The sequence below is a fragment of the Heterocephalus glaber genome, unplaced genomic scaffold (genome assembly GCF_053883595.1).
Source record: "Heterocephalus glaber isolate CG9 unplaced genomic scaffold, H.glaber_assembly_v1.0 deba00001790, whole genome shotgun sequence".
NCBI lineage: Eukaryota > Metazoa > Chordata > Mammalia > Rodentia > Bathyergidae > Heterocephalus > Heterocephalus glaber.
In genome coordinates this window covers 4333940-4352725 of record NW_028258473.1, presented here as the reverse complement: position 1 = coordinate 4352725, position 18786 = coordinate 4333940, and the positions used below count along the sequence as shown (strand labels likewise).

The window sequence follows — 18786 nt, the reverse complement described above, 5'->3', positions numbered from 1 at the left end:
TTGCAATGGTGGAATTGAATTAGCTCTTGAATGGAGCCTTATAACCTTAGCCCTAGCCCAGTTCTGCCACTGAATCACTCTGTGATTTCAAATAAATCACTTTTCCTCTCTGTTTCACTTCCCACCTCCATACAGTGAGGCTAAGCAATATACCCTGACCTGCTTATCAGCAAGGGACAGTGTTATGAAGATCAGATAAATGTAATATATATAAAGGTATAAGTAAATTGTGACTGGGGGCAGTTTAAACCTAACCCAGAACTGTGATGTCTGACTGGCTTAAAAGATTAATATCACAATAATTGCTCCCCAACACAACACTATTCCTAGCTTAATGCTGTACCACTAACCAAGACCTACTGAACACAGAGAGAAATTCCTTGAGGTTGGCCTCTAATTTCTAGACTTTCTGCCCCACCTTTCCAGATTGCCTCAGTAGATTTAAGGGCTAGGAACTTGAAAGGGCACATTGAGCTCCAGCCTGTCTCTAGAGCTTTCAGCAGGGCTCCCCTCAAAGGTCTCAGCTACAGTATAGGTGGTAAAGTTGGAAAACTTTTGCAAGTCCAGCTCTGTGCATTCGATAGGGTTGTGTACCCAATTGGAGTGGCTCTCCGAGGCACAGGAGGGCATAGTAAAGGACTCCTGTGTGGGGAAGACAAGAGTTGAGCTGCATTCGTCATCCAGAATGGGGGTAAGTGGCTGGTTCTCAAAGATGTTCTCACTCACTGGGTACTCAGGACTGGTCTCCTGACCAGGTGGCATGGGGAAGAGAGATTCTTCTGCTGCCTCATCAGCTTCAAGCTGCAACGAACCTCCTGCAACTCAAAGCAGAAAGCCACTGGGTCATCCAAAGCCAGGATCTCTTCTCAACCTGGTCCTAAGCACAAATAAGGAGGGTACTGAGAGCTAGTATTACTCTTTCCCTCTCTGGGTACCAGAACACCTAGAATGAGGTTGAGGTAACATATGTGAGAAACATACCTAAACTGGGGTATCAGATTGAGGCTACCTTTTTGCTGAATTAATGAAGCAAATAAATTTCTTCAGAAAAAGAAATGCTGTGTGGAAAACAGATTTTGAAACATCCCTATGTTGTGATCTCATCCATTGGTGTTATTTCTATGTATGTTATTTTATATTGCAAATGGGACTTTGCAAATAGAATTAATGTGATCAACTTTAAAGTATGGAAGAGATCCTAGATGATCCAGATAGGTCCAATGTAAAATCACATGTCCTTAAAGGCAGAAAAGGAAGACAGAAGCGACAAAGAGAGAGTATTAAAGAGATGTAGCACCAAAAGGACTCAACTCATTATTGGTAGTTTTAAAAATAGAAGAGCGACATTAGCAAGAGTATGTGGGCGGCCTCTAGAACTTGAGAGAGGCCTTCAGCTCATAGCTAGTAAGAAAATGGGACCTCAGTTCTACAACTGCATGGAAATGTATTCAGCCTTCTGCTTGCATGAACAAGGAGACAGACTCTCTTTTAAAGGCCCTAGAAAGAAATACAACATTGCCAATATCTCACCCTTGTGAGATCCAGCCAAGCCTGCTGAACTTCTGAGCTATGCAAACTGTGAGATAATAAGCTATTAGATGTTCGGTAATTTCTTATGGTAATGACACAAAATAATATACCCTTCATGCATGAGATTGATTCAAAATCAGGTTACAAACTGAGAATGTATTGAATGTATATTTGTTTCACTTACCCACTAGGGTTGTAGCTTAGCTCTTTATTAAAATTCTTTGCTAGTATTTAACATGACCTCTTACCAAAAAATCCAGATTTCTGGGATCTTTTGAAAATTTGGAAAGTTTTGCAATTTTGAATATTTCCAAATAGTGACAAAGAGCTAGAACTGAGTAGTAGATTTCCTTTTCAATAGGGGATGTACTCTGGCTTGCCACAGTCCCTATGACTTTCTCTTACACCTTAGAGTGGATCTAATCCACCCAGTGTCCTCACTTGCACAGCGCTAAGTATATGTGCCAGTCACTCCTGATAAAGACCTTCCCCTGAGGAAAATCTAGCACTCTTTCTCCTTATGGAGACTGTAAGGAGGTTGCCTTCCCTCATATTCCCAGGGGATACCACATTATTATCTTGAGGACAGAAAGGGAAAAGAAGAGTGTTACTCATCTCTTTTCTCCTAGGGAAGAGAAGGGAGACAGCCAGTTCTCAGATCATTCTTCATATTCATCTTGCTGAACTCTGGGACCCAAACGCTTCATCGTATGTTTCATACCCACACTCAGGGATTGGAAAGTAGCTTTTATTTGAGATATGGGCTTCTGAAGTCAGAGAAATGGATAGTCCAACCTGAGCCACAGTGTCCCAGGCGATACGAAAATGTAGAAGAGATTGAAGTAGTTTGAGAAGCATCATAAAGAGACAAAGGGAAATACTACAGCCATGAAATGCTAGATTTATCTCTATTTAAGCAAAAAGCACAACCAAATATACCTACTAGACATTTTCATGGTAAACTGACAGGATCCACAGCCAAAGTGACCAAGTAGCTCCATTCAACAGGGACATTCCCATACAAATAGAATGAGGTTTTTAAAATGTAGTTTCTTTGGGCCCAGGATCTAGTAGGCTAAAGAAGAGTGCTCAGCTTCATTGTCTTTAGTAAACTTTATGCTCCCTCTTACTAACTCAATTCTGTACTAGTCCTGAGTTCATGTTTTAGTGTCCCTGCTTAGCTCTCATTTCCCTTAATGTCACTGAAGTTGCACTGAACCTACTCTTGGCTGGGGTTGTAACATTTTGTTTGGTCCTGACCAGCCACCATTCCATCTCCTCTATATTTTCCTTAATGAACTGCTTGGCTAATGAATTAAGTTATGCTGAAAACCGATCACAATGACTTCTGTCTGGAATTTTACATGATCATCTCCCGTGAGCTGGGCCAGACATCTTTGGGTTCCAATATTGATTTGGGGAAAAAATGTCAAAATTTATCAATTAAATGCTGGGTTTTCAATTACTGCACTTTGGAAAATTACTATACTACTAGCAGTTTCCCTAGACCTCACCCACCTTTTTTTTTCACTTTTAAATTAATTTTATTGGTACATTTTAGGTATACATTCATCATTGGAGATTTGTATCTTTACATAATATATCTTGATTCTTATTTTTGGCACATTCCCCTGCCCTCCCTTCAACCCCTCCACCCTTCCCTATTTACAAAGACTCACCCACCTTTATTAAAATAATGTCTCATTTATAGCCAAGTGTCCTACCCTTCTGACATGTTCCAGAATTTAATTTATTAATATAGATATGCAGAATTGCAAAAAAAGACACCTTCAACTAATATAATCCTATCTCTTACTTTAAAGATTAGGGAGAAAGAAGCTCATAAAAGCTAGATAACCTCCAAGGTTACATTATTAATTAGAGATAGGTTTAGAAACTGAGTGTTCAAATTTCTTTCACATGGAGTTTCCCATCATGATCCTATGTGACTTCCTGGAATCTAATGAACCATCTCCCCAAAACTCTCAAAGTTAACCTCAATCATCTTTGAAGTCCCATGCTTTCTATTGCTATCTCAGATAATTCCACAGGCCAACCCTGGAGAAGACCACTCCTGGGTTTTTCCAGTATGGTTAAGTAAGGTCCATTAATTCTCAGCCCCTGAAAGTTCCTCTCTTCTCCCAATAAGAGCTTTACATCTGATTCATGTGAAATATGAAGCAGCCACTCTTACCATGCTGGCAATGTCTGTTGAAGAACTGCTTGCAGTAGAGGAAGAAGAGCCCCAGGAAGGTCAGGGTAAACACCACCAGCAGACTGCTCACCAATGCAACAAGTGTGGCCTCCTGCAGGGGCACTGTGGGTCCATCTGCCTTCACTAAGCTCAACTGAAAGGCACCTGTGGGACAAAATGTGGGAGAGGTCAGATAGTGTGGGCAGTCAAAGTTACACTGACACTGGGTCTGGACTTTCTTAGGCCATCATCCTCTCCCTCAGGCCTTCCCCAATTAGGGCAATCATGCTGGTTAGCAGAAGAACTCACACATACTGCAGGCATGCTGTAAATTAGTAATAATTAAAGATTCACATATCCTACGGTCATGTCACATCTAGTGATATAACAAAATTTAAAAATTAAAAATTTCATCAATAAATTCATAGGCTAAATGAATTCTAATATAACCCTAAGGTATATACTATATACCATTTAAAGTAAACATTGTATTATTAATATAAAAAATCCATACAGGAAAAAAAACAAATGCATACCCAAGTTTATAGCAGCACAATTCATAACAGATAAATCCTGGAAGGGGCCTATATGTCCATCAACAGATGAATAGATAAAGAAAGTGTGGTATTTATGCATAATGGAGTACTATTTTGCCATAAAGAAGGATACATGTGAGTCATTTTTAGGAAAATTGATGTACTTTAAGACCATAACTTTGAATAAGAAAAAATTAGGCACCCAAGCTTAAATAATTTTGCCTGGTTTCTCTTATATGAGAAACCCATAATATCAATAAAGAGCAAAATAAAAGACATGATAGGAAATAAGGAGATAAATGTTTTGCAAAAGGGAAAGCAACCAACAGATGGAGGGAGGATGGACAGAGGGGAAGGGAAGGGGGTAAAAAAGAATTAAGATGTGTTATGCAAATATACTAACTCCCCACAAGCAATGCAAATATATACTAATAAAAAATTAAAATTTAAATAAAATCTTTTTTTTTTAGTTATTTTATTGGTACATTTTAGGTATACGATACATTTACATTTATCATTGGGTGTTTGTACCTGTACATGATATATCTTGGTCCTTATTTTTTTTCCCCATTACCTGTGCACCCTTCATCCCCTCCGCTCTTCCCTATTTACATAGGTTTCATTTCCATTTTTTTTTCTTTTCTCATAGTTTTTCCTTTCCCTCTTTTCCTTTCCCCTTCACCTCCCTCCACTCCTTCATCTTTGGACCTTTTATCATATTTCAAATTATCAATTATTCATTTTAATCATTTTAACCCTTGTTTACACTATCAGTTTCTCACACTAGTGAAACTATTCAGTATTTACACGTGTGTCCTATTTATTTCACTTAAGAGTTTGGCCTCAATATGCATCCATTTAGCTATAAATGTCTCTAGTTTCTCATTCTTTATGGCTGAGTAGTACTCCATTTTATTAAAAAAACCACATTTTCTTTATCCAGTTTCCAGTTGAAGGGCACTTGGGCTGCTTCCAAGCGTTAGCTGTTACAAACTGTGCCACTATGAACATGGGTGAACATAAATCACTGTGGTATGATTCTTTTAATTCTTTTGGGAAGATACCCAGTAGGGAAATAGCTGGGTCAAATGGGACCTCTAGTCCTAGTTCTTTGAGGTATCTCCATATTGACTTCCACAGTGGTTGCGCCAGTCCGCACTCCCACCAGCAATGGAGAAGGGTTCCTTTCACCCCACAACCCTGCCAGCATTTGTTATTTGTTGATTTCTTGATAGCAGCTATTCTTTCTGGGGTGAGGTGGAATCTCAGTGTGGTTTTCATCTGCATCTCTCAAATGACCAGTGATGTTGAACATTTTTTCATATATTTGTTTGCTGCTTTTACTTCCTTGTCTGAGAAATGTCTGTGCATTTCAGATGCCCATTTTTGAATTGGGTCTTTGAATTTGGGGGTCTGATTATTTTCAGTTCTTTATATATTCTAGATAGTAGTCCTTTACCAACAAAGAAAAGCCCAGGTCCAGATGGCTTCACTGCTGAATTTTACAAGACATTTAAAGAAGAATTAACGCCATTACTCTTTAAACTCATCAAGGAAATTGAAAGGGGAGCAAGGCTTCCAAATTCATTCCTGGAAGCAAGTGTGACTTTGATTCCAAAACCAGGGAAAGACCCATCCCAAAAAGAGAACTACAGACTAATCTCCTTAATGAACATAGATGTAAAAATCCTGTACAAGATACTGGCAAACAGAATACAGGGGGTCTTCAAGAAAGTCATACACCCTGACCAAGTTGGATTTATCCCAGGGATGCAAGGATGGCTCAACATCCATAAATCAATAAATGTAATACACCATATTAACAGAGTCAAGGGCAAAAACCATATGATCATCTCAACTGATGCAGAAAAAGCATTCAACAAACTCCAGCACCCATTCATGATAAAAACCTACAGAAAATTGGAATAGAAGGTCTTTATCTTAACCTGATTAAGGCTATCTATGAAAACCCAACAGCCAACATCATACTAAATAGTCAAAAACTGAAAACTTTCACGCTAAAATCAGGAACAAGACAAGGATGCCCACTATCACCACTCCTGTTCAATATAGTTCTGGCCACAGCAATTAGAAAAGAGAAAGAAATAAAAGGAATAAAGATAGGAAAAGAAGAAGTGAAACTGTCATTATTTGCTGATAATATGACACTTTACATAGAAGACCCAAAAAACTCTACCAAAAGACTTCTGGACTTAATTGACAGATTCAGTAGTGTAGCTGGATATAAGGTCAACACTCAAAAAACAATAGCCTTCTTATACACAAGTAGCAGACTCACTGAGAGAGAAATTAGGGAAACAATTCCTTTTACACTAGCATCCAAAAAAATGAAATATCTAGGAATCAGTCTAACCAAGGAAGCAAAAGACCTCTACACTGAAAACTACAGCACTCTGAAAAAAGAGATTGAAGAGGATACAAGAAAATGGAAAGACATCCCTTGCTCCTGGGTAGGAAGAACCAATATAGTGAAAATGGCCATCCTTCCAAAACTACTATATAGATTCAATGCAATGCCCATTGAAATTCCAACAATATACTTCAGAGAACTAGAGAAAACAATCCAAAAATTCATTTGGAACAATAAGAGACCTAGAATAGCTAAAGCAATTCTAACCAACAGAGACATGGCTGGGGGTATCACAATCCCCAACTTGAAACTATACTACAAAGCTACTGTGATAAAATCAGCATGGTACTGGCAAAGGAACAGACCTGAGGAGCAGTGGAATAGATTAGAAGATTCAGAAACAACTACAGACATGCTCAGCCACCTCATCTTTGACAAAGGAGCCAATCACCATCATTGGAGGAAAGATAGTCTATTTAATAAATGGTGTTGGAAAAACTGGATTTCAACCTGCCAAAGATTAAAACTAGACCCATACATATCACCATGCACTAAACTAAGATCGAAGTGGATTAAAGATCTAAATATTAAACCAGAAACACTAAACTTGCTGGAAGATAAATTAGGTAGAACTCTTGAAGACATTGGCATAGGAAAAGACTTCATGAACAAAACATCAGCAGCATGGGAACTAGCAGAAAGAATCAACACCTGGGATCTCATCTTATTAAAAAGCTTCTGCACTGCAAAAGAAACCACCAACAGAGCTAACAGACAACCTACAATATGGGAAAAAAATTTAGCAGCTGTACCTCAGACAAAGGACTACTATCTAGAATATATAAAGAATTGAAAAAAATCAGACCCCCCAAATTCAAAGACCCAATTCAAAAATGGGCATCTGAAATGAACAGACATTTTTAAATAAAATCTTTAAAGCTGAAAATAAGCGTATATAACTTAATATAACTTATGCACACATTATAATATAAAATTATATTATAATATACAAAATAATAACACATTGCTCAGGAATATGCATACATATAACAAAATAATAGAAGTATTAAAATATTAAGGGAGAGTATGGCAGAGACATACCGCTCACCAATTATCCATTTGTGTCCCTGTATTTCCCTTTCATCTTTTCATAAAGGACTTCAGAGTACTTCTGGCCAAAGAAATGTACATGTTAATAATGTATGCCACTTCCAGACTGAGGCAATTAAAAGCCTGTATGTCTTCTCTATCTCTTTCCTTGTACCATTTGTATGTAGTCTACATGGTCTAGTAGGCATAGTTGCACAATGGAAGAAGACTTTGAATAGTAAAAAATACACTTTTATTGTACTGACTCACTGAGATTTGAGGGTGTATTTGTTACTGTAGCATAGCCTATCAACAAGATGCATACAACTTCAGGATAAAGATTGTGACTGTGGAAGTAAGGAGAAAATGAGACTCAGAGAGATTCTTTTTTTTTTGGTACCGGGGATCGAACTCAGGACCTTGCACCTGAGAGGCAGGTGCAGTGCCACTGAGCTAAATCCCCAACACATCAGAAAGACTCTTAAAGAGAATTCTATTATACTTGTGGAATCTTTGTTCTTCAAAAATTATATAACAAATAGGCAAAATGTTAAGATTTATTAATTCTGTATCTTGGGAAATTGAGCATTTTAACTTCTAAGTTTCTTTGCATTTAAAAATATTTACATGTCTTAAATATTTCATGACTTTAAGACATATATCAATAATTTATAAAGAATAAGAGAAGATAAATGGTAGACAAAAAGGACAGATAAAATGATAGTGAGATAGGCATAGACTGGACCTGGGCTCTGAATGTCAGCATGATGAAAAGCTGTTAAACACTCATCTGTGGCTGACAATGTCTGGGGTACTTTATAGAGGGATCTTGGGAATACACTATTTCTCCCCTCTGGGAGCCTAAATAGAATATGACATAGATAGTCAGAATAGTTTGACTAGATTATGAAAGGTAAGGATAATAGAGGCACCAAAGAGCTCCAATAAACAGTGTAGAAAAATTTGGATCAATATAGTGGGCTCATGTGGTCATAGTGTAATTTTACAATCTACAAGAAGATAGGGAGCTGTACGTAACTGACAAATCACTATAATTACTATTCACTTCTGTTTTATTGCATTTTTTACAGATAAAATATAGCTAAGTATGTGTCAGATTGTGATTAAAAATTATTTTTTACTCTAGGTCATGGTAGGAAAGGATTGAATGTCAGTGATATAGATGAGAGATAAATGACCTAGCTTGCTCTTGTTTCAACTCTGGTATCAACTCAGTGACACTCTGACAGGTACCTTTCATCCACACAGGCTTTCAGGGCATTAGGGATCCCAACACCTGTGGAGGTTTTAATAAATTGTCTATAAAGATTTTTCCAGCTCTAATAGCCTAAGTTCAATAGGAACAAAGGCCTGATACCAGTCATAGTTCTTTTGTTGCTTAGTGGGTACAGATTTTCTCTTTGGGGAGATAAAGTCTCAGAAATAGAAAATGGTGATGCTTGCACAACATTGTGCACTGGCACACTGTGATTAATGCCAATGTATTATACACCTTTGTTCAGCTTTTGGTGACTCTTAATACCTAGAAATTCCTATACACCTTGTACAGCAAAACAATAATAATAATTCATTCATAATTCTACAAGTATTATAATTTATTGTTTTTAATATTCATTATTTCATTAAATCTAGACAACCACCCCATAATGTATGAAGGAAAATGATTTATCATGAGTTGCATATTTTCACATAAGGAAAATGAGGTTCAGTGTGTTCAAAAAATTTTAGAGGCTTATTTATAGATTGTGTTGTAAAACCAGAATTCAACCCTAACTGATTCCCTTGCACAGAATGAAGTTTGATGTGTTACTCATCTAATCTATATGTAGTCTTTTTTACCCTGCCTTGCTGCCACACAAAGGGTTGGGGAAGAAGGGAGAAAAGAGAAGTAGATACACACACTGAAACTCAGAGATGGGGGTCTGTTTCGTGCAAGGTATACACTCCTGGTCTTGCAGGCCTCCAATACGTGTCTTTCGGTAGAACCTGTGGTTAGAGCAATAAGGAATGGTAGAATATTGAAACAAGCAATGCATTTCGATCAGTCCTTCCTGAGACCATAGGTAGTTTTCAAGAATTTGCATTCCTAGAAGCCTGAGCCTACTTCTCCTGACAAGTTCTCTACCTCCATGTTTGATTCTAACTCAAAAGCTCAGACTTTTTATCTCTTTCCACATTCACCACACACTATAGGAAAAAGGTAGCTAATTCTACAAGACATGGGAATGGTGGTTTGATGCCAAATGCTTCAAAATTTCTTAAAACTTGGACTTGGGCTCTGAGTGCCAGCATGATAAAAATGTTAAGTATTCATCTGTGGCTAACAATGCCCTGGGCACTTTATAGCGGTATCTTAGGAATACACTATTTCTCCCCCACCCCGGGAGCCTAAATAGAATATGATGTGGATAGTTAGAATAGTTGAACTAGGTTATGAGATGTAAGAATGACAGAAGTATCAACAAGCTAAAATGAAATGGCATAGAAAAGTTTGGCTCAGTATAGTGGGCTCACCTGGGCAGACAGTCCCCACAAATGGCATTAGAGGTAGCTGTGCAGTTGGCTTTCTGGACACGATTGATAACAGCACACGTGATGCAAGCCTGACATCTGTGGTAGCCCCAGCTGTTTTTGTACCTCCGGGGAGGGCAGGCTGTACAGTATGCATCTCCACCCTCTCCATAACCACAATCCTGCAGAAAGATGGGAATCATTAACATTGCTCTACAGAAGCTTGCAGAGAGGATCAGCTATGGGACAAGTGACAATAGTATAGATTACTATTTTTCAAACTGCAAATGGCAACCATATTATTAGGTCATAAAATCAATTCATTAGGTTGCAGCAAGAATTGAAACAAAGCAAAACAAAATAATGATAGCAAGTATTATAGTGCATAACAAGAAGTAAACTTAAGTATTTATATTAGTCACTATAGACTAGGTTATATTAAAAAGCAATACTATAGACTAGGTTATATATAAAAGTAAACCCTAAATCTCAATGTTTTAAAAGAACAGTTTTTTTCATATCATTTGCCCAGCAGGGATTTTCCAAACTCTATATTATCTTTATTGGGTAATGAAAATACATAGGCGCATCAGGGAAAAAAGAGCATTGTGAACTGGCTCTTAAAATCCCTCCAACCCCAAATGACTCATTTCAGTTTCCTCATATGTCCTAGACCACAATGATCATTCTTAACCACAGAGTATAAAAAAATGTAATTTTACAGTCTAACAGAAGGTGGGAAACTGTACATATCTGACAAATCACCATAATTACTATTCACTTCTGTTTTATAACATTTTTTACAGATAAAATATAGCTAAGTATGTGTCAGGCTGTGATTAAAAATTATTTTTTACTCTAGGTCAGAGTAAAAAAGGATTGAATGCCAGTTATATAGATGAGAGTTGAAACAAGAGCAAGCTAGGTCATTTATCTCTCATCTATATTATTTACAAAAACAAACAGGAGAAGGCTATGTTATCAAACTAAAATGAAAAACAAAACAAAACAGAACAGAGAAAAAGGGAATTACCTGAAAAGGAAAGAAAGAAAAATGTTGAATGGGATAAGAATATAAGTGAGAGCTTTGTGAATATGCACTTTACTATATTTTATAGATTTGAATTAGGGATTATGTAAATATTTTACATTAAATATAAAACAAGATTAAATTAAAATTAAAAAAATCCCTAAAACTTTTAAACTAAATGAAATAAATTAGTCTAAAATAAATGTGTATATAGACTATATGAGTTTAAGATTATATATATCTCCATATATGGAGATATATACATATATATAGAGAGAGAGAGAGAGAGAGAGAGAGAGTGTCTGGCATTGTGCTTATCACATAATAAGTTCTCAATGAACAAATGAACATTAAATACTATTTTTAGGGAAAGCAAATCTTAATAATGTCTAAAGCACTGGTATCAGAAGACCCAAGTCTGACTCTTCACTTAGTCACTTGTTAGAGAAGGGAATGATGGAAGCTAGCAAGCATTTATTGAGACTCAACCAATAAATTGACTTACTGATTGGTTGCAATACTATTCATTGTATCAATTAATTCAGAAAACACATATTAAACAACTATTAAGTACCAGGATGCTATTCTGGAAATTGTGACTAAATGATTGAATCAGAAAGACAAAACTCTGCCCTCATGGAATTATATATTTACTTATTCTTCATAAAAGTTTTTAAGATTAAATTATCATCAATATTTCAAAACTAAGCAAATTTCAAGCACAAAGGGTTTTGTCACAAAACCTGGGCAGCTTGGGAAACCTATTTCCTATGGCCCTGAGACTCCAGACCCACAACCAGAAATACTAAGCTTCACGTGGCACCAGTAAGAGGGATCTTGCCACAATAATTATGCAGCCCAAGAAGTCTTTTTGTCCTGTGGGTCTGAGACTCCCACATAGAGACAGGTGTGTAGGGTACAGGAGCACAAGGTATTGTAATATAACGAACTTTCCAGTCTGGGAAGTCTTTTTCCCTACAGCTAAGAGATTTCCTTACTTTCACCTATATCACTCAAGAGACCCAGGCAGCATCTTCAGAGAGTAATAGGAGCCCCAGTTACACCACATATACTGCACAGATCAAAAATCACACCACAATAGGCCTGAAAATTAAGCTTTCTTTATAACTGCCAACAACAAAATTAGACCAGGACATATGTATCAAATCTAAATAGATGACTGCCTGCTAAAATAAAAGATTTCAGTAAGACTTTGAGTCTCAGTCTCCTAGAATAATTGAGAAAATGCCCAGTAAACAATAAAACATCACCTATCGTAACAAGAATTAGGAAAAGCACAACATGGATGACACAGCAAGAGTTAGATAAATCAGAAATTGGAATTATCTGACAAAGATTTTAAAGCATCCATAAGAAAAATTCTCCAATAAGCAATTACAAATTCTCTTGAAGCAAAAGAAAAATTAGAACATCTCAGCAAAGTAATAGAAGTTAATTTTTAAAAGAACCAGATGGAAATTATAAAAATAAAAAATTAAATGTTAAAAATCTCATAGAATGGACTCAATATAAAAGAGATGACAGATGACAGAATTCAGTGAACCTGATGACAGAACAACAGAATGCATACAATATGAAAAGCAAAGGTAAAATAGACTGGAAAAGAATATGGGATGCCTCAGGGACCTGTTGGACCATAACAAAAGGTCAAACGATCACATCATTGGAATCTCATGAAAAGAAAACAAATGCATGCCTGAAAAAAATTTCAAAGTAATGAAAGTGGAAATCTTCATAAATCTGACAAAAAGACTTATAGACCTGAGTGGATATGTGGATCAAAAATAGAATAAGTCTAACAAAATACACAATGATACACAACATGATGAAATTCCTAAAATAAATGAAAAAAGTCTTGAAAATAGCTAAAAGAAATGGCACTATCCATAGAGGCACAACAATTCAAAGGACAGTGGGTTCCTTCTGAAACCATGGACAGCAGAAGAAAATAACAAAGTTTTTAAGTGCTGAAAGATGAAAACTGTTAACTGCAAATTCTATGTCCACTGAAGCTATTCTTCAGAAATGAAGAGGAAACACATTCTCAGCCAAAGAGAATGAAAAGAATATGTAAACATACCCTTAAAAAAGAGCAAGAGGGAGTTCTTCAATAAGGAAGAAAATTATGAGTCTTGAAACATCTGGCAAAAGCACTGGAAACAGAAAAATGTATGCACGTAAATGAAGTCTTTCTCTTCATGAATTTTATAAATAATATTCATGATCAAACAAATATAACAAAAATATGTCTAATTCTCATGACAATAATATGTAAAAGTTGAAAAACTCAAGGAACCTAAACAGAAGTGATGCTTATATACTTCACTAGAAGTAGTAAAATGTTGTTATCAGTGGAGCCAGAAAAGTCATATATGTAGATGATAATACCAAAAACAACCTCTAAGAAACCAATACAAAAATATACTAAAAAAAACCCCACTACAAATAAATCAATACAAATACTCATGTAACTCACAGAAAGGCAAGAATATACAAAGAGGAACAAGGAACACAGACAACAAACAAATAATAAAATGGCAATTTTAAGCCCTTAAATATAAATTGTCTAAGGAAACCAACTAAAAAGCAGAGATTGGCATAGTGGATAAAACCAAAGACTATCACATTGTTTTCAATAACCATTTCTTGAATACGGGGATGAATCATTTCTTAAGGAATTTAAGAGATACAAATCAACAAAAATTTTACTGAGAATCCTATGTCCTAATCAGGAGGCAAAGGAGATTTTTCAAATGATAAAGACCCCCAAATTATTTCACTATTTATCACTTATAAGCAGAAAACACTGATTTTGTTAATTTTACCATGATAGCACAATGCTGATTTAAAATTTTTGATGCTGATACTAATATAAGGATGTTTGGTATCACCACTTTTAGAACTAATATCCAAATTCAGTAGCATAACAGGATATAGTCAACACTCATAAATCAATAGCGCTCTTACACACCAATAACAAACTCACCAAGAGGAAAGTAAGGGAAACAATATGTTTCACACTAGCACCAAGAAAAATGAAATACTTAGGAATTAACCTAACCAAGGAAGTGAAAAACTTCAACAATGAAAACTATAAAACTCTGAAAAAGAAAGTTGAAGAGGATAATGTAAAATGGAAAGATAGCCCTGGTCCTGGATAGGCAGAACCAATATAGTCAAAATGGCCATACTTCCAAAATTGTTATATAGATTTAATCCAATCTCAATCAAAATACCAAGAACATTCTTTATAGAAATGGAGAAAGCAATCCTAAAATTCACATGGAACCAAAAGAGACCTAGATTTGGAAAAGCAATTCTGGGCAACAGGACAAGGCAGGGAGCATCACAATCGTGGACTTTAAGTTACACAACAAAGCTATAGTGATTTTTTTAAAAGCATGATATTGGCAACAAACAAACAAAACACAGACTTGTGGATCAATGGGAAAAAATAAGAGAGGCAGAAATGACTCCAGACATACTCAGCTATGTTATCTTTGGAATGGGGCCAAATCCCTTTGCTGAAAGACAGCCTCTTCAACAACTGGTGCTAGGAAAACTGACCATCTACATGTCAAATGTTAAACCCAGAAACACTTTGCTTCGTGAAGAGAGCCCCAGAGTACCATGTTCCAGAATGACAGTGGTCTAGGGAATTTGTTCCTTGGGATTTAGTTCATAGTGCTCAGTAATCCAGGTGCTTGAGCCACGAGAGACAGAAGGAAGCCAGGCTATTTTTTCAGATGGCAGCAGACTTTGGTAACATCTACGTGGTGTTGGTTTTAGGTGCAAGCAGAATGCAAGAGTTGTGGGGACAAAAAGACTTCCACTCAGATTTCAGAAGAAGTCCTGGGAGGCCAGGCAGTATGCTCCTGAGAGGGCAGTATGTGAAGTTGTGAGTGTGAAGCTGAAGATGCAGTGGAGACCCCAGAATGTTAGAGAAGCCAGGAACATGGGTTGTCTGAGGAAACTTTCAAGGCATGAGCAAAGCCAGCTGAAAAGAGAAGCCATGACAGGTACAACCACTAGCAGTGACATAGAGGCAGAGTTATCTAAGCCCTTTGAAGTTCACATCTTGCTGGATGGCCCCAGATGATGGACATGGCACTTTGGGAATTAATGTTTGCCCTGCTGGATTTTGGACTTGCTTTGGTTCCACTCTTTTCTATCCCCTTATTTATACCTTTTGGAATGGAAATGTTTATCTTCTGTCATTGTATGTTGGAAATGTTTAACTTTCATTTACACAGGGGCTCGCAGCTAAGAGTTTGCCTTAAATCTCAGAGGAAACTTTGGACATGGTTTTTTGAGCAATAGTAAAACTGTTAGGATTTTGCTAACTCTTAGAGATGGACTAAATGCCTTTGCATAAAGGCATGAACATGAGTATTTTGGGGGCCAGAGATGGAATGTTATGGCATGTATCTAGATGTCCCCCTAAAGTCTCAGGCATTCCAGTGGGGGCTTTTTACAGGTGGCTGGATCTAGGGTGTGTAATACTGGGATTAAGGGTGTGAGATAACTAAATGGGTTTGGCACAGTTCTGGATGTGGAAGCACCACCCTGGGTGTGGGCAGCACCAACCAGTAGACATATAACCTGGGTAGGATAAAAGGGAAAGGAAGGCTTGTTGCTGCTACTGCTGCTGATTCCTGCCTGTCCTGCCATGGACTGTTTCTGTCCTCCACCATGCCTCTGCCATCCCCCCTTGTCATGCTGCCCTGCCATGGAACCAGCTGACTATGAACCAAAACCTCTACAAACTGTGAGACAAAATTAACCTTTCCTCCTTCAACTTGTGGGTGTTGGGTATTTTGTCTCAGCAACTCAGAAAGTAACTAAGATAGTATAGTATTTGTCTTTCTGTTTCTGGGTTATTACACTTAACATAATCATCCACAGGTCCATCCATGTTTTCATAATGTTAGAATTTCAGTTCTTTTTTTATGTTCCAACAATATTCCATTGTGTATATGTAAAGCATATTCTTTATCTACTCAACAGTCAATAGACACTTAGCTTGTTTCTATTTTGTGGCTATTGGTGAGTAGTCCTACAATGAACAGGGGAGTGCAGATGTCTCTTTGATATACTACTTCATTTCCTTTGGCTATCTCACCCAGAGGTGAGGATGCTTAATCACATGATAGGTCTATTTTTAATTTTTCGTACTGCCACACTGTTTTACATAATGCCTGTACTAGTGTGCCTTTCCATCAACAGTTTTCAAGTGATCTCATTTTATAACATCCTTGGCAGGACTTTCTGTGTTGAGCCTTTTTGACAGTAGCCATTCTTACTGGAGTGAGTTGATATTTCATCAAGGTTTTGATTTGGATTTCCCTCATGATTAGCAATGTTCAGTAATGTTTCATATATCTGATGGCCATGGGTATAGATAAATATGTTCCTTTCAACTTAGTAAATCTTATTTAATTCAAAGGTAATTTGGCAACAGCAAAGATGGAAATCAAACTAAGATGTCTCTGGGTCTAAAGATTTTATAGTTATTTTTACTGTACCTTTGTGACTTTGAGAATGACACATATTTTTGAGCTTTAACTGTCTTATCTATAAAATAGGACTCATAATACGGTCTTGATAGAACTGTTGTAAAACCAAATGAGCTAATGTCCTCAAAAGCTCTATGCAAAGTACAGATGACCAGATAAATATAAGCTATTTATATATGTATAAAGCTTTTGCAGGAGGACAATATTGCAATTCCTTCATTTTTCTAAGCTTTCTAGTGGTGTTGAAGTAAATGACAATTGGAGAGTTACCAAGTCAACTGTACTTTCCATCATGGGCTTCTTTTTAAGAATTTGGTAATAACAGTTTGATGCACAGACCTATATTTTCCCTTGAAGAGGTTCAGCTTTGTAAATATGGATAGTTTTAAAGATAATGGCCATGTATAGAATAGGATAGGAGCATTTGTAACACTCTTTTGTGGTACAGGGATGGAACCTATGTCTTCATATATGCGAAACAAGATTTCCACCACTGAGCTACACCCTCAGTCCCATGATAAGACTCCTTATCATGAAGATTGAAGTTACTTGAAATAGTTCTGTCAAGCCAAGCAGCTTATTTCATTGAGTCTTCCCTAATACCCAGCATTATCTAACCTCTGTTAGACTTTCTTGGTCCTAGGCTCTCTTGTCTACAATGTGGGCATCCCACTGTATGACACAATGATATGTGTATAGAGTTAAGTTAGGATTAATGCTCATATCTCTTCATATCCCTGGATCATATTCTCTTCACTTTTTGAGGTACAGAGTTGGGGATAAAGTAGGCTAAATAATTGCTTCATTTTCCTATGCCATAAGATCATGTCACTATCCTACTCAAAACCCTTTAAAGGGGCTGGGAATTTAGCTCAGTGATTCTGCCATCTGCCTCGAAAGCACAAGGACCCGAGTTCAATCCATGGTACCAAAAAAAAAAAAAAAGACCCTCTAAAGGATTCCCAGTGCACTTCAAAAAAGGAAAAAAAGAAAATTTCTCATCATAGTGTTCACATCCCCACATGGTTTGGCCCATACTTCTTTTTCCCTCTTATTATAGACCACCCTGCCTCTCACTATACTACCAGTTGCACAAACCTTCCTTCCTTGAACACACCTAGTTCATTCTCATCTTGGGATTCTGCACTAGCTAGGTTACTAGCTGTAACCTTCCCCTGAAAATATCTCCTTAAGAAGGCCTTCTACTGCTTCCCAACTTGAAATAGCTTCCAAGTCACTATCATATCACCCTAATTTAATTTTTGCCATATCTACAGATCTGGATTATATTTATCTATGTTGTATCCCATTTTCGTTTCACTAATTAAAAGGTAACATTCATAAAGGCAAAAAATTTTCTCTATTTTGTCATATCTGTGGTGCCTATGAAAATGTTTTCCACTTTGTTGGTGTTCAATACGTATCACTGAATGAATGAATACAAAATGTAAGTGCACAGAAACTCTGCTTCCAATTTCTATAGCACAAGCTACTGCCTACAATCAATACTATGCCCAGTTCAGGGACCAACAGGAAACCTGAAGCAGAAACATTTAAGCAACTCTAGCCTCGTTCATTTTTCTATCTTGCTGGTTGTTTCGTTCTGACCTTTATCTTTAATTGGGATTCTAGACACCTTCTAGTTCCCTATCCCTCAATCCTTCAACCCTCCTTTGCATAGTATTCTCAGTAGCACAGACCTCTGTCTTTGAGACAGAGGCCACACTTGATCCTTTTCTTCCCCATTCCCAAGACTTGATATCTGACTCTAGAACTCCACATTATTGCGTCTTCCTTTAGTTGACAGATTGTTATAATGCCAAACAGTCCTCCTGGACCTCTGTATTACACATCTCCCTTTGTGTTATGCATTGTCTCATGAAACCCTTCTCTGACCTTGATCCTGCTAGGCTGACTTCATGCTAGAATAATAACTACTGTTGTATATTCTCTGGATGTCTGTTTTA

General features: G+C 37.0%; 1 protein-coding gene across 6 annotated transcripts in view; it reads right to left on the bottom strand.

Moving 5' to 3' along the window:
• Positions 1 to 439: 439 nt before the first annotated feature.
• The window catches only part of Eda2r (ectodysplasin A2 receptor), a 32564-nt gene continuing 14217 nt past the window's right edge, over positions 440 to 18786 (bottom strand). For 2 of the 6 annotated variants that reach the window (XM_021250216.2, XM_021250217.2), the window contains 4 exons: positions 10256 to 10434; positions 9642 to 9727; positions 3725 to 3889; positions 440 to 821 (listed from right to left, as the gene is read on the bottom strand). In XM_021250216.2, coding sequence (XP_021105875.1) covers positions 442 to 821; positions 3725 to 3889; positions 9642 to 9727; positions 10256 to 10434 — 810 coding nt within the window. In that variant the 3' untranslated portion in view covers positions 440 to 441. The remainder of the gene's footprint in view (positions 822 to 3724; positions 3890 to 9641; positions 9728 to 10255; positions 10435 to 18786) is intronic. The other 4 variants (XM_087203207.1, XM_021250219.2, XM_004872242.3 and 1 more) reach the window with 3 other exon arrangements.